This window comes from Alligator sinensis, unplaced genomic scaffold, assembly GCF_000455745.1.
Source record: "Alligator sinensis unplaced genomic scaffold, ASM45574v1 scaffold132_1, whole genome shotgun sequence".
Taxonomy (NCBI): Eukaryota; Metazoa; Chordata; order Crocodylia; family Alligatoridae; genus Alligator; species Alligator sinensis.
The window spans coordinates 424,921-437,291 of NW_005842776.1; the positions used below are offsets into that span (position 1 = coordinate 424,921).

At 44.4% G+C, this 12,371-nt stretch overlaps 1 protein-coding gene and 1 non-coding gene across 3 annotated transcripts in view; both read left to right on the forward strand.

Moving 5' to 3' along the window:
* The window catches only part of UBAP2 (ubiquitin associated protein 2), a 97,051-nt gene that overhangs the window by 58,424 nt on the left and 26,256 nt on the right, over window positions 1-12,371 (forward strand). The window contains exons 2-6 of one of the 2 annotated variants that reach the window (XM_025216948.1): window positions 504-543; window positions 4,930-5,113; window positions 8,705-8,771; window positions 10,396-10,591; window positions 11,996-12,087. In XM_025216948.1, coding sequence (XP_025072733.1) covers window positions 504-543; window positions 4,930-5,113; window positions 8,705-8,771; window positions 10,396-10,591; window positions 11,996-12,087 — 579 coding nt within the window. The remainder of the gene's footprint in view (window positions 1-503; window positions 544-4,929; window positions 5,114-8,704; window positions 8,772-10,395; window positions 10,592-11,995; window positions 12,088-12,371) is intronic. The other variant, XM_006034838.3, reaches the window with a different exon arrangement.
* Window positions 6,267-6,349, forward strand: LOC112552124. Its single transcript, XR_003096482.1, has one exon. It is a non-coding gene; the product is annotated as a small nucleolar RNA SNORD121A (small nucleolar RNA).

Below are 12,371 nucleotides of genomic sequence, written 5' to 3' on the forward strand. Positions count from 1 at the left end.
CAGCTCCTCTCTGGTCACGAGGATTAAATGCAAACACCCAATTTTGTACTCCAGAATGATCCAAGCAACTGCTTTCTTCTCCAACCTTATCTTCCAGTGCAGTGTTTTAGTCTTTCCATTGATCTGCATGATTTGGATAGCTGCAGTAGTATGGCAGTAGTAGTTCTCTTGTGTTGCTAATTTCTACGGCCTTGGGTTTTTTTGGGTTTTTTCCATCATCGTTCCCAGGAGCCTGAGGTTTGTATCATGTATATTTTACCCCTTGGCCTCCTTCACATGGACATAGTTTGAGCAGTTCTGTATATGCATCCCTGCAGACTTCCCACCTAAGACCCCTTTCTTGGATAGTGAAGTTCGAGGAACACTAGTGACTTGTTTACATTCATTTCAAATGGCAAGGAAATAGGAGACTTAGTGACAAAGCTTGCTAAATGCTCGAACGTTGAGTATCTAATATCACCTCCACAAGGGGGTTGACTAATTCATTTTTCCTTTGTTCGCAGAATGGGCACAGTGGTGTTCGAACACAGCCAACACTTGACAGTAAGTTTCCATAGCTCCATTATATACAGACCTGCTTTTCTGACCCTTCTGGACCCCCTCCATATTTACCCAACAGCAATAATGATAGCTAGTTTCAGGTTTTGTCCAGCTGTCCCTGTGTAATTTTTGGCTGAACAGTTTGGTTTATGTTGTACTTGCACAGAACAGGCCGCTAATTTTCTTGGCTAATAGTAAAATGTGAAATCAGCTTGACTAATTCTAGGCCCAGATGTGGAGTGCGGGCTGGTGATGGGAGGCTGCTAATTTTACTATACAATTCCTGCATGTGGGTTGAATTCGGCTGGGCATTTTTACCAGCTTTCCCACTAACATTTGGAAAGCTCAGATTTCTGCCTTTTTTACTGGCAGTTAAAAAAAAAAGATCGTGGCTTTGCATTGTTGTTTTACTCTTTACTCTGCCAGCCTCCTTGGTCACAGCACGCTTCTGGAGGGATGGCTGGCTGACACGCTCCCTCTGCTGGATGACTTGCTGTGTTGTAGTCGGAATATCCTGGGCATTTATACACATACCTTTTTGACTCGCGATGCGCCGGAGATCCAGTAGGTCGGAGCAGACTCGATTAATCAAGTCTGCTCCGCGTGTGAGCTGATGCTCACTGCTGTGCCACGTGCAGTTGTATAAGCGGCAAAATGCATGTCAACATGCAGAAAATGGCAGCGGTGTGCTTTTGAACTAAAACACCTTCAATGTGTTTTAGTTCAGAAGCGCGCTGCCGCCACCTTCTCAGCACTGATGTGCATTTTGCCCCTTACACAACTGCATGCACCGCAGTGCCGGGCGCTTTTAAAAGCACCTGACGTTGCGGTGCAAGCAAGTGTACAAATGCCAGGCATTCAGAGGGTCATTTGGGTCCTTATCTTGATCTTTGTTAAAGGTTGGCTCCCTGGAGTTACTTTTATTACCAAAAAAAAAAAAAAAAAAAAAGGTCGCTTTTGTACCCTCTCTTTCCTTATCTGCACTGTTTTCTACAAGACGTGCACAGATTCATCTCCCCCTCATCTGTACTTTGTGCCCATGCCAACTTCTGAGAGAGGCATCTGCCTCCCAGACGGTCACACTTGGCATCAGAGAAGGGGGCACCTTGACCTTTTAATGCCTTTTTATACTGGTTCTTTTAATGGATAAGGTGACCACATGGGACAGTGTGAAATTTGGGACACTGCCCCCCTCTGCAGGCTGCAGGGCGGAAATGGCTTGTTAATAATCCATTATTCTTTACTTCACAGGTGTTAGCAATCACCTGTGAAGTAACAGTCTATGTCAATGGGAAATTTAGCTGTCTGCTGGGGCTTCCTATTTCACAGCTCCTGCCACTCTGCCTCCCTGCCCCAGCCAGCCAGCACCAGCCTCCAGGACTGTCCCTGCCAATCTGGACCATATGGTCACCCTACAAATGTAGAGCTTGAATATCCAGCTCGGTAAACCTGATGTGCTTCACTAGCATTACATTCATTTGGAGGAGGGCAGGGAATAACACATAGATCTGGGGAGTTACCAGCTCAGTTGCTCCCAAAATGCATAAAACTATTTTCAAACTGGAAATTTACTTCTCACCTGCACACAAATTGCACAAGTCAGATGTGCTATAGTATAGTGACCTGCTTTGTAACTAGAGAGTAAAAATCCAAGTAATAAAAGCTAGGTCTTGATAGAACCACTTCAATGTCTCTGACTTCTTGATACGGAAAACAAACCGTCCTTGGATGACCTTGTGACATTTGAGATGCATGTTGTTCCAGAGACCAGCCTCTATATAATACCCACCCCTAATCCTGTACTATGACTGAAAGAGGGCTAAGGAGCACTACTGTGTTTTCTGCTTTTTGAATCCATAACAAGGAGACAGCCTCTAACTCCTCCTCATTTCCTTACGTCAGTGTCCAGTCTGTAGCCAAACCATTCTCTTTTTTTCCTCTATAATACAAATTATGACCTTGTTTTCTGTCCATGATGTTAAAATTCTAGTCTAAGTCCTTATTCTGTATCTTGGCTATTGTAATCTCCTCTTGTCTAAATCGGGGATGGGCAACCTGTAGCACAAGTGGCCAGGGGTAGCTTCTGCTTGTGGCACACAGCAGACCAGGGAGGGGGCAGGCAGTGCAGTGGCTGATAGAGCAGGGAGCCCAAAGCAGAGCAGCTAACTGGGGAGGGGAAGGAAATCAGAATGACATTTGGAGAAGGTGGGGCCAGTTTGTGGCACACCTGCCAAAAAGGGTCAGCTCCCACTGGTCTAAATCATGCCCTCTCTCAACCTTCCTAGCCATTCATCATATGGTGGTTTATTGCCTTGCCTACATTACTCCTTCTGTTTCCCTTCCCTGGCTTTCATCATCCTCATGCACCAAGGTCCTTCATAACACTGTCCCTCTGCCCTGTTGGCTTATACAGTGTCAGACTTGCCACTTCCTCTGCAAAGGATGTCAGCCTTGTTCATCCATTCAAGAGTCTCTCACTCTTCCCTGTGCCTTTTTCTGTGCCCACCCCACTTTGCAGGCAACTCCTTAGCTGAATTGATTGGTCATCACCATCTCTTTTCGGACTCCGTCTCAAGCCACAGTTCTGCTTCAATGCCAACAAGTCAGTCAGCCAGCCAGCATCGGATTGTGTCTGTTGGGACTCGTGGATATCATTTATTTAAATGGGCATCACCCAACAGTGCATTCAGTTCCCACAAAAACTTACTTTGATATTTTTTTTTGTGCCCTCTGTTCCCATATCTTATCTGTGACACTATGGCTCTTCTAAAATCAGATTATAAGCTTGGCAAGGCAGACGCTGCATATCTGTTTGTGCAGAGCTTGTCCTGGCACCTTGAGGGAAACCACAGACTAATAGCATGAAAAGACAATGATGGTTAACTTCCAAGCACTTATCCAATTTCCATGGAGGACATGCTTAACACTGAGTCTTCTTCCTTGTGTTCTTTGTAGATATGCATTTTATTAGGTCTAACTAACCTAGGGATGTTCACTGAAATAAATCAAGTTGCTCAAGGATACAGACCAGTACATGTACGGTCCAACTGGCCTTTCAAATGTTAATGATGGATGACTGAATTTCAGTATGCAGGTCAAGTGAGCGCCTGGGTATATTTTAATTGAGGGCCTTCCTGGGATGTCACACATTAATGGCATAGATTGAGCAGGATGTTTTCAATAGCATGCTAGAATTGTCCATGTAAACATCACACAGCACCAGTCTCCTGGAAAGGTGCCTTCATAACGAGGTGATGATTTTTTAGCTTGCATGCAGTGGAAAGTAGCATTTCCAGGGTAGGTGAAAAACAAGGCTATATCATTTAACCGTTTGGTCACTGAAACTTCTCAGTGGTACAGTGCCATACTTGACTGTGGCTTATTTTGTTTCATTGTCAGCACGACCAATTTTTAAAGCCAGTGTTTGAAAAAAGGTACTGCATTTCTGCCCAGTTTTGATAAATTCTGCTTGCTGCATTTGTGATCTGGCCAACCTTAAACTTGCTTGCAGTGGTTTAAAAGAGTTGAGGGGGGGTTGTTGCTGTGGTTTGTAGATGATTTTTTTTTAGTTCTGAAGAAGCATAGGTACGTGTAGATTTAGACATACACAGCAGATCCTTATCTCAAGGAGCTTAAGCTTTGCAGATGAGACTTTACAAGAAGAGTCGGGTGATATGGGAAGAAGGGAGGAGGATTATGGAAGTTGCAGAATGTTATTTTAGTTGCATACAAGCCAGTAGTGCCTCTCTCTTTGTATTGGGCTTGGTGAATGTGGTTTTTAAAGCTAGGAGTTTTTTGCATTTGGTAAGTAATGCTGTTATACAAAATCCTACAATGAGGGTAGGAATAATCAGTTCCCAAAATCAGTGAGTCTTGAGGAAGGACTCTGAGGAGGAGGTGGAGGTTGTACGAAGACTGTGGAGGATGTTCTGGGCAGGCGGAGACATAGGCAAAGGTCCAACAGCATGAGGAAGCTGTGCAAGGCATGCTATATTGGTAGAGCATTGGTGTGAATGGGAGCCGCATAGGCAAAGTGGAATTTGAAAGGACTGGACTCCAGTATGAGGGTTTGTGTGGGCGGTGAGACCTGCAGATGCATGCAAAAGCACAGCAAAGTGACAGGAAGAAACTATAAGGAATGTTATTTGTTAAAAATCGACCAGTGAAGATCATGAACCTGCTATGAAGAAAAAAAAAAAGGATAATGACAAAGTTGTGACAAAAGGATGTTTCAAGAATTAGTCCTAAAGTTCCTAGTACCTATGTGTCACATGTTTATGGATCAGTTGGAATATTCTACCTTGCCTTGAGAGACCCCGTGTCCCTGAGCCCTGCCCGTCATGTTAGGTGTGCTTGAATTCCTCTCTGAATGGCTTTTTTAACTTGCAGCTACTTCATCAGTTCCAGCGTCTAAGACAGAGCCCTCACCCTCGCTGCCTACTGCAGGGTCTCTTCCCAGCGTGGCATCCACCACTGCTTCGCTTCTGCCTTCAGCACCACAGCACACGGCAACATTACCCAGCTTGCCCCAGTCCAGCGACTTGGCCAGCAGCTCGCTCTCCCAGTTAAGCAGGTACAGTAGGATATGTGAGGAAGGGAATAACGGCCCTGTGTGCAAGACGGACAGAGCAAGTTGGTACTACAGCTTCAGAGATTGGGATCCTTATCTTGTTGTAATGTAAATTAGGACAGGAATCCAAAAAGGACCAAGGTCATGATTCTGGTGGCAAAATGTGAACTGCATAACACCTGTCTGTGGTACTGTAGTCGCAGATCACTGCCCCTGGAGTCCTACGTAGATCTGAAAGCAATATTGTGTTAGAGACCGTGTTACCTTAAAAGGAGACTCTTGTATACAGCTCCTGGTCTGTTGTTTTTCCCATTTTTTTGCATAGTACCTGCTGTTGACTTGGCCAGTATTTTCCTTCCATCTATTCCTGTCCATCTGTGCAGCAGTGTTGATAGGCCAAATGAAGTCTTGCCACCCGTTTGGCTCCTATGGTCTGATATTCGCCAAGTTGCCTTGGCTCGAGTCTGTGGGATCTCTGATTCCAAGGTGATCTCCTAGCTGAGGACTGGCCAGACCAAAGGCTTCCAAGCCCCAAGATCAGATGAGAACAAGCACATTCAGTCTGGTTTAGCCAGTGCTTCGTAAGGTGTAAAAGTCCAGTCCTTGGCAACTTTTCTGGCTCATTTTAAATATTTTAATTGTAGTTTTATCCTCACTACTCACATATTTTTTAAAAGGTTGGGGTAGGGAGGAAAGCATTGGTTGGGACTTGGGGTTGAGAATGGCTCTTGCTCAGGTATTTCCTTGAGGAAATGTGAAAACTAGGATTGCTCTGGAAATTCAGTCCATCATGGTTTCTGGTTCTTCCGCACTAGCTGTTCGAGTCCCGTCCCACTGCATACGATTAAGACTTCCATTCTCCAGCATAAGAGATCCTGATTTCTGCATGTTATTTCTAGAGTCTAGCTGTGGATCGCATAAACCCTTATTGGTCTTGTCCATCTCTCAGTGAATGGTCATTACCTTTTTGTACTGATGCCATGGTATTGGGGGAAACCCCAGGTAATGAGCATTATTCCATTCACCCTAGAAAAATCTCTGGTTCTGTGGTAGCACCTTACTTTTGAAAGGACCCCCAGAGCATGTGGCAAGGCGAAGCTATGCACTTTGGTAGCCATTCAGGTTTGGGTTGGGCGGTGGTGAATCTTTTGAGCAACCTGAAAAGACTGTGATGCCTCACTTCCAAGCACATATCTGACTTGCATGTGCAGACAGTTCTGGAGTCTGAGTCTTTTCAGTAGTGTGTCTCATGATGAATCTGAATCTCTCTAGGGAATATGCTTCCTAAACTACTTATGCACGACAGACCCACTTCTTTTCTTCTGGCACGTTGCCATCCTGATAGCTGCAGTATGGGAAGGGCATCAAAAAATGGGAGCGAGACTGCCGGGCCTTGTGGGATTCTCCAGCTTTGACAAGCTGCCAAAGTAGCCAGCCCTCTGCCGGGCTATGCCCCTTGCACTCAACTCAGCCTTGTGACTAGTCATGAGCATCTCCAAGAAAAGTCTTGAAGTGTTTAATTGTATTTAAGGCAATTCACTCCCCTCCTTTTGATGCGAGTGGGTCTGCTTTATTGCCAAACCTCTGATAGGAAGGAAACATAAAGATGTTGTGAGAAGACCCAGTTTGAAGTTAATTTGCTTCTCCAGTGTATGGCTTTGTATTCTCATTTTGGGAGAGTTCTGATTTTTTGCACCTGGAGTAAAGGTGTAGCTGCTTGTCACCAAAAACACTTAAGAATGAGCTTTCTCTGCCTAGCACAGGGGCTTTTTTATAAGACTGCCACTTAAGGCTGGGACAAGCCTTGCTGTTGGCGTTCAGGCTAGGAGGTTGAGAGTGGTCTGTTGTAGGTAGAATGAGGTTGCTTCTTAAAGCTTGGTCCTTTACAGGAGTCTATTCCAACATTTTCTTAGCAGAGGAGTGTTTTCACCAGGAATTAAAAGGATATTGAAGGTAAAAGTAATTGAGCTGCAAACCTCCTGAGCTGGAAATAGTGGAAGTGTAAATCAGGGAAAAAAAACTGCAGTACAGGGTAGATGAGCTGGTGAAAAGGTTAAGGTCAGGAGTTTGAAAGTGATTGGCTGTCTGGAAAATAGAGACATTGGGAAGGCAGTTTTCCTTCTGCTGTACACACTTCACAACTAGCAGGAGGCATGGAGATTTCTTCCCTTAATTTTTGGTAGGGGGCTTCTGAGGAGGAGATTTAGTCTGATGGAGGGCTATTCTGATGGTGTGTGAAGCAAGGAACTTATCACTTGTTTGCTTGTCTTCCAATGCTGAGATCTTCCTTTATGATTTTTTACCTGTCCCGAAAAGATAGCCTGTCCTCATTGTAAACAGGGAGCTATTTGGGCCTTTAGAAATAAACAGTTTTATTAAATGAGATTATCTACGTTTAGAAAGCGGAGGCTTTCCTGCAGCAGTAGAAGTTGGACAGACTTAAAGTTGCTCTGGTATCTTCTGATACCTGTAAACACCTGTTCAGCCACTGGTTTTTCTTGAACCAGTATCTCTAACTGTATCTTTTAATTATCTTTCTACTTAGGATGTCCATTGTGGATATAACACGTAATGGAGATCTTACTGTGTTCTGATTTTTTTTTTTTTTTTTTTTTCCCCCCCCAGGCTTTTAATTTGTTTAAATAGTTTAGAATATTCTTGTCAAACTGAATGAGTTTTCTGTGTACATATTCTGAGTGCAAGATAGATTTGGGACTTAGATGGTATTACCTTGGGGCATTTATACACATACTTTTCCAGCGACATGCCGGAGATCCATCGCTTCGGAGCAGACGCTATCAATCGAGCCTGCTCTGCACATGAGCTGAGGCAAACTGCGCTGCGTCGCGTGCAGTTGTGTAAGTGGCAAAATGCGTGTCAGTGTAAAGAAAGTGAAGGCGGTGTGCTTTTGAATTAAAGCACCTCCAAGGTGTGTTAGTTCAGAAGCGCGCCACCTCCATTTTCTCAGCCCTGATACGCATTTTGCTGCTTATACAACTGCATGCGTTGCAGCGCTGGGCACTTTTCAAAGCACCTGGCACTGTGATGCATACATGTGTAAAAATGCCCTTGGTTTTTAAACCGGATTTCCCCTGTGGTTCAAGTGAATGCCTAGATCTTCATTCTTCAGGAGAGGGATTGAGACCACTGGCAGGCTTGTGGTTAATATTGTGAACCTTAGTTAATGGGGCGGTTGCCATACAGGTTGCAATGGTATGGAATTGTTACTTTTAGAATTATGTAAAAAAAAAAAAAAATTATTCACCCAATATGTACAGAATTTGCAAGTGGCTAATGAGCAAAGTTTTAAACATCCATTGCAGTGATTTTCCTCATAGTGCTGTGAAGGGGAGGGGGAACTGAATTGCTGTTCTGCATTGTAAGAAGCTCTTCGATTCCATTTTGCTGTTACCTCCAGAACTGTTTTTCTGTATAGCAGTACCATTTCTCCAGAGGGTGTAGCTTTAAAAAAGGATAATACAAGTTTTACAAGTAGCTTTTTAAAAAAAAAAAAGTTCCTTTTAGGCATTCAGGTGGGAGAAATTCACATTCTAAATTAGTGGTTCTTTAATGCTTCGCAATTTGTCTTTCTAGTTCCCTCTCCAATCATCAGAGCAGCCTCTCCTCTGCCTCAGCATTGTCTTCGAGTACATCACATGCAGTAAGTCCCATTTCACATCTTAACAGCTATTAGTCAGCTTAAAAACATAAGAAGTGCCATGCTCCGTCTGACCATCTCCAATACTGGGAAATAGTAGGCTCTTAAGAGGGAAAGTATATGAACAGGGCAGGTCTAGTGTGATCCATTCCCTGTCAGACTCTCCCTGGCATCAACTACTGTTGTTTGAGGGATGTCAGAGAATACATCCATGATTGTATGGGCTGAAAAATCCCTCTGTGAATTTGTCTAGGTCCTTATTTGAACCTGACCAGGCTATCTACCTCTACAAACGTTTGTGGCAATGAGTTCATGGGAGGGAAGGGAGGGGGAGAAGAGTTTGAAAAACAATCCGCCAACCCTCATCTTTATTTTAAACCTCCTTCCTGCTAATTTTTTCCCCTAGTGACATTTTAAAATGCCTCTCATTTTAGAGTCCAGTGCACGAACTTATAGTTGCTCAGATAAGAGCTTAATCTCATGGGAGAAGGGGGCTTCCTAGTTCTTGCCTGTAGCACTGGTGGCTTGTGATAGTGACATTTTTAAGGTCTAACCTGAGCTTTGCTGATATCCTTTGAGCAAGTATAACTGCACATTTTCACGTCAGGGAGCAAAGAAGCCTTTTTTCACAAGCCATATTAAAAATTATTTTTTTAGCAGTGGCTTTTAAGCTACTGCTAACTCTCCAAACCGTGGAGGTCAGTGCAAGGCAGTCAGTCTCATATTCAGTGTTAGAAATGCAGTTGCTTGAGCTCTAAACTGAGTGGTGCTGCACCGTGGTGTGTGGGGGATGCCTCTGTGTATGCAGCCCTGCAAGGCGGTGTACAGGTTGGTGACAGTTAGCCCAGGATTGCCTGATAGGGGTTTGTAGCAGTGTTTATTGCGTTTGAAACCATTACTCCATCCATAGGCATCAAGTACTTTGCAGTCTCATTCAGCCAGAAGTTCCTGCTTCCCATTCTCTGAGCTTAGCTTTGCCATTAATATACTGAAGCCACCGTGCCACAATCTGAACTTGATCAGTTGACGAACAGGATTAAGACTTGGTGGGACTGACCAGTATCCAGAAGGCCCTTTCCAGTTCTGTGATCCTGTAACACCTGGCATGCATGACAGTTTATTTAACATATCCCTTGCTTTTACAGATAAGGGCATCACAGTTTGATTTTTGTCTGTATTTTTTCTTGATTTTTGTGAGTGGCCTGGAGAAATGTATATTAGTTGGGTGTGTCATCTTTTGAAAATGAGTATGTGAACCTCTTGGTTCTTCCTTAGATAGTAGAAGAGCAATGTTATTGAAGCTCAGAGGCACGTTCAGTTCACAGACAAAAATGACCGCATTAAACGCAGTACAAAGTCATCTGATTTCCAGGGTATAATTCCACCTCAAACCTAGTGACTTCTGTTTCAGTCTCATGGTGTAGGTTTCTACAAACCGTACCAAAGGAATTTCAGTTTATAACAGAGTTGCCTACTCTTCATGTGAATAATATAGGTGCAATTGCTAGGTTTCTCTTGCATGGGCAGCCTTTTCTTAAGACATTTGGACATATTTGTTTTTAAAACCAGCATCTTGCAGCCTGGCTGGTTTGCTTGGCGATTCTCATTCTTTTTGTCTCCTTTCCAGCATACTAGTGTTGAGAACACAACTTCGCTCCAACCCTCAACAACATTTTCAACTGCTTCAACCTCAGCCACTAGCACCACCTCCTCGGTTGTCAGCATGGCAAGCAGTATGAACACTACAAACAGCCTTGGCCTGAGCGTTACCAGTGTGTCTATGCCAGCTGCTACGACGCGGGCAGCCCCTTTAGTGTCTTCAGGTTCGCAATATTAACAGATCACATGGATAGAAAGAGGACTTCAACCTGCCAGGCTGTCAGTTGAGCACCTCGCTGGCAATAACCACGCTAAGAAATATACATACTTGAAAGACTTTCATTTTTCAGCATGCTTTATTGCTGCCCTCTGAAATAAAGTTCCCTGCTTTTCTGTGTTGGGCATATTTGATAGGTAATATTTAGCACTTTTGTAGCACGTTCCATCTATGGAGAGCTGTAGAGACTGGTACCAGAGCTGCTTTTGAGTTTTTTGTAAGTTTGGACCAGTGCAGTTGCTTAGTTTGCAATCAGCTCTTAGTTGCAAATTACTATTAGCTTCAACTTGTCACTCTCCTTCTGCAGCCTAAAGTCATTTGGCAGTGTCAGAGTCCACTATAATACCAGCCTGCATTGCCAAAGCACCACTGCCTCACAGAGGAGAGGAGGAGTTGCATTTTCATTTGGCTTGGGCCAAAGCAGATAGCCCTGTTGGGAAAAGGAATGTGCAAAATGTCCTGTGTATTTTTGTGGAGTGATGGCAGGGAGATAGGAGGCCATCTTGTGCTCAGATGGAGCCAGCTGAAATTCACTGTTGACTCGAAATCCGTTTCAACCGCCAAAAGCAAACCTTGACAGGTTAAGGTGTCCCGTACAAGAGAGAAGCCAACTAAATGGCATTCTGGTCCAATCGCATACACAAGGGTTTTCTTCTCTGCCCTTCTTGCCCATACTCTGTCTTTGGAGTTTCTAATTACTGGCCAAACCAAAGTGCATTTTTTTCCCCCATGCTCTTTAGCACCACTTTGTAGAGAGAGATTTATTTTCTGCTTCTTGGCAGTATTTGAAGTCAGTAAAGCACTGCAAGAAGGGAACTAACCACCCTTGTCATCAGATCTGACTCTAGTGCTTTTCATTCCACTGCCAGGGTTTGGGGAGGCAATCGGCTGATGACAGAGGAGGAAGTGAGGACAGTGAGTTTGACAGTGAAAGTGGTGCTTGGCCTCTGCCTCTGAGAGGGGACCAGGAAAAGGAGAAGCCATCTCCTTAATTCTTCCCATCATCTCAAGACACCTGCAGCTGGGAGCTGAGTTAATGTAACTAGGACTGACACCTCATGGGACTGTTTTCAGCACCCTGAGGTCCTATAGGATCCCATCTTTTGGTCCCTTTCCTAGCAGGTGTCTTGCCTACTGCTTGGGCCTTTTCCTCTTCCTGTTGCAAGCTTGCGCTTTCATTTGCTATCGTCCTACAAGCAAGCTAAACCCTGCCTTTTTGGGAGCCGTGATAGGGCAGCCTTGAGGGCTCGTCAGCAAACTCATTTCGGGGCTGGAGCCTGTGACGGCAGCAGGGTGGGTATGAGGGTTTTGTTTAAGATGTGTTAAAATATTTTGTATTTTGGTTCTACAGGCAAAGCTCCCCCCAACCTGCCCCAAGGTGTACCACCCTTGTTGCATAACCAGTATATTGTGGGACCTGGAGGACTCCTGCCCGCCTACCCAGTAAGCAATTTCATTGTACCTGCCCTTCATTACTTTACCCCCTTGGTGCAAGTGGGCCCCTCCAGACCGGCTGCTGTGTCTATGCCAAGATGTTCTGTGTTGACACATGGTGCCTCTGGAATCCAGGACTCCTTGTTCCAGGTGCGGAAAGGGTATATGAAATTATATTGTGAACTGGTTACTAGAGCTTTGCTAAATTTGAAATGGAGCATATAAAAACCCTTGGTAATTGGCTGGATTCTCCCTGCTGAAATCCCACAGGAGTTTTGCCATAAACTTCAGCA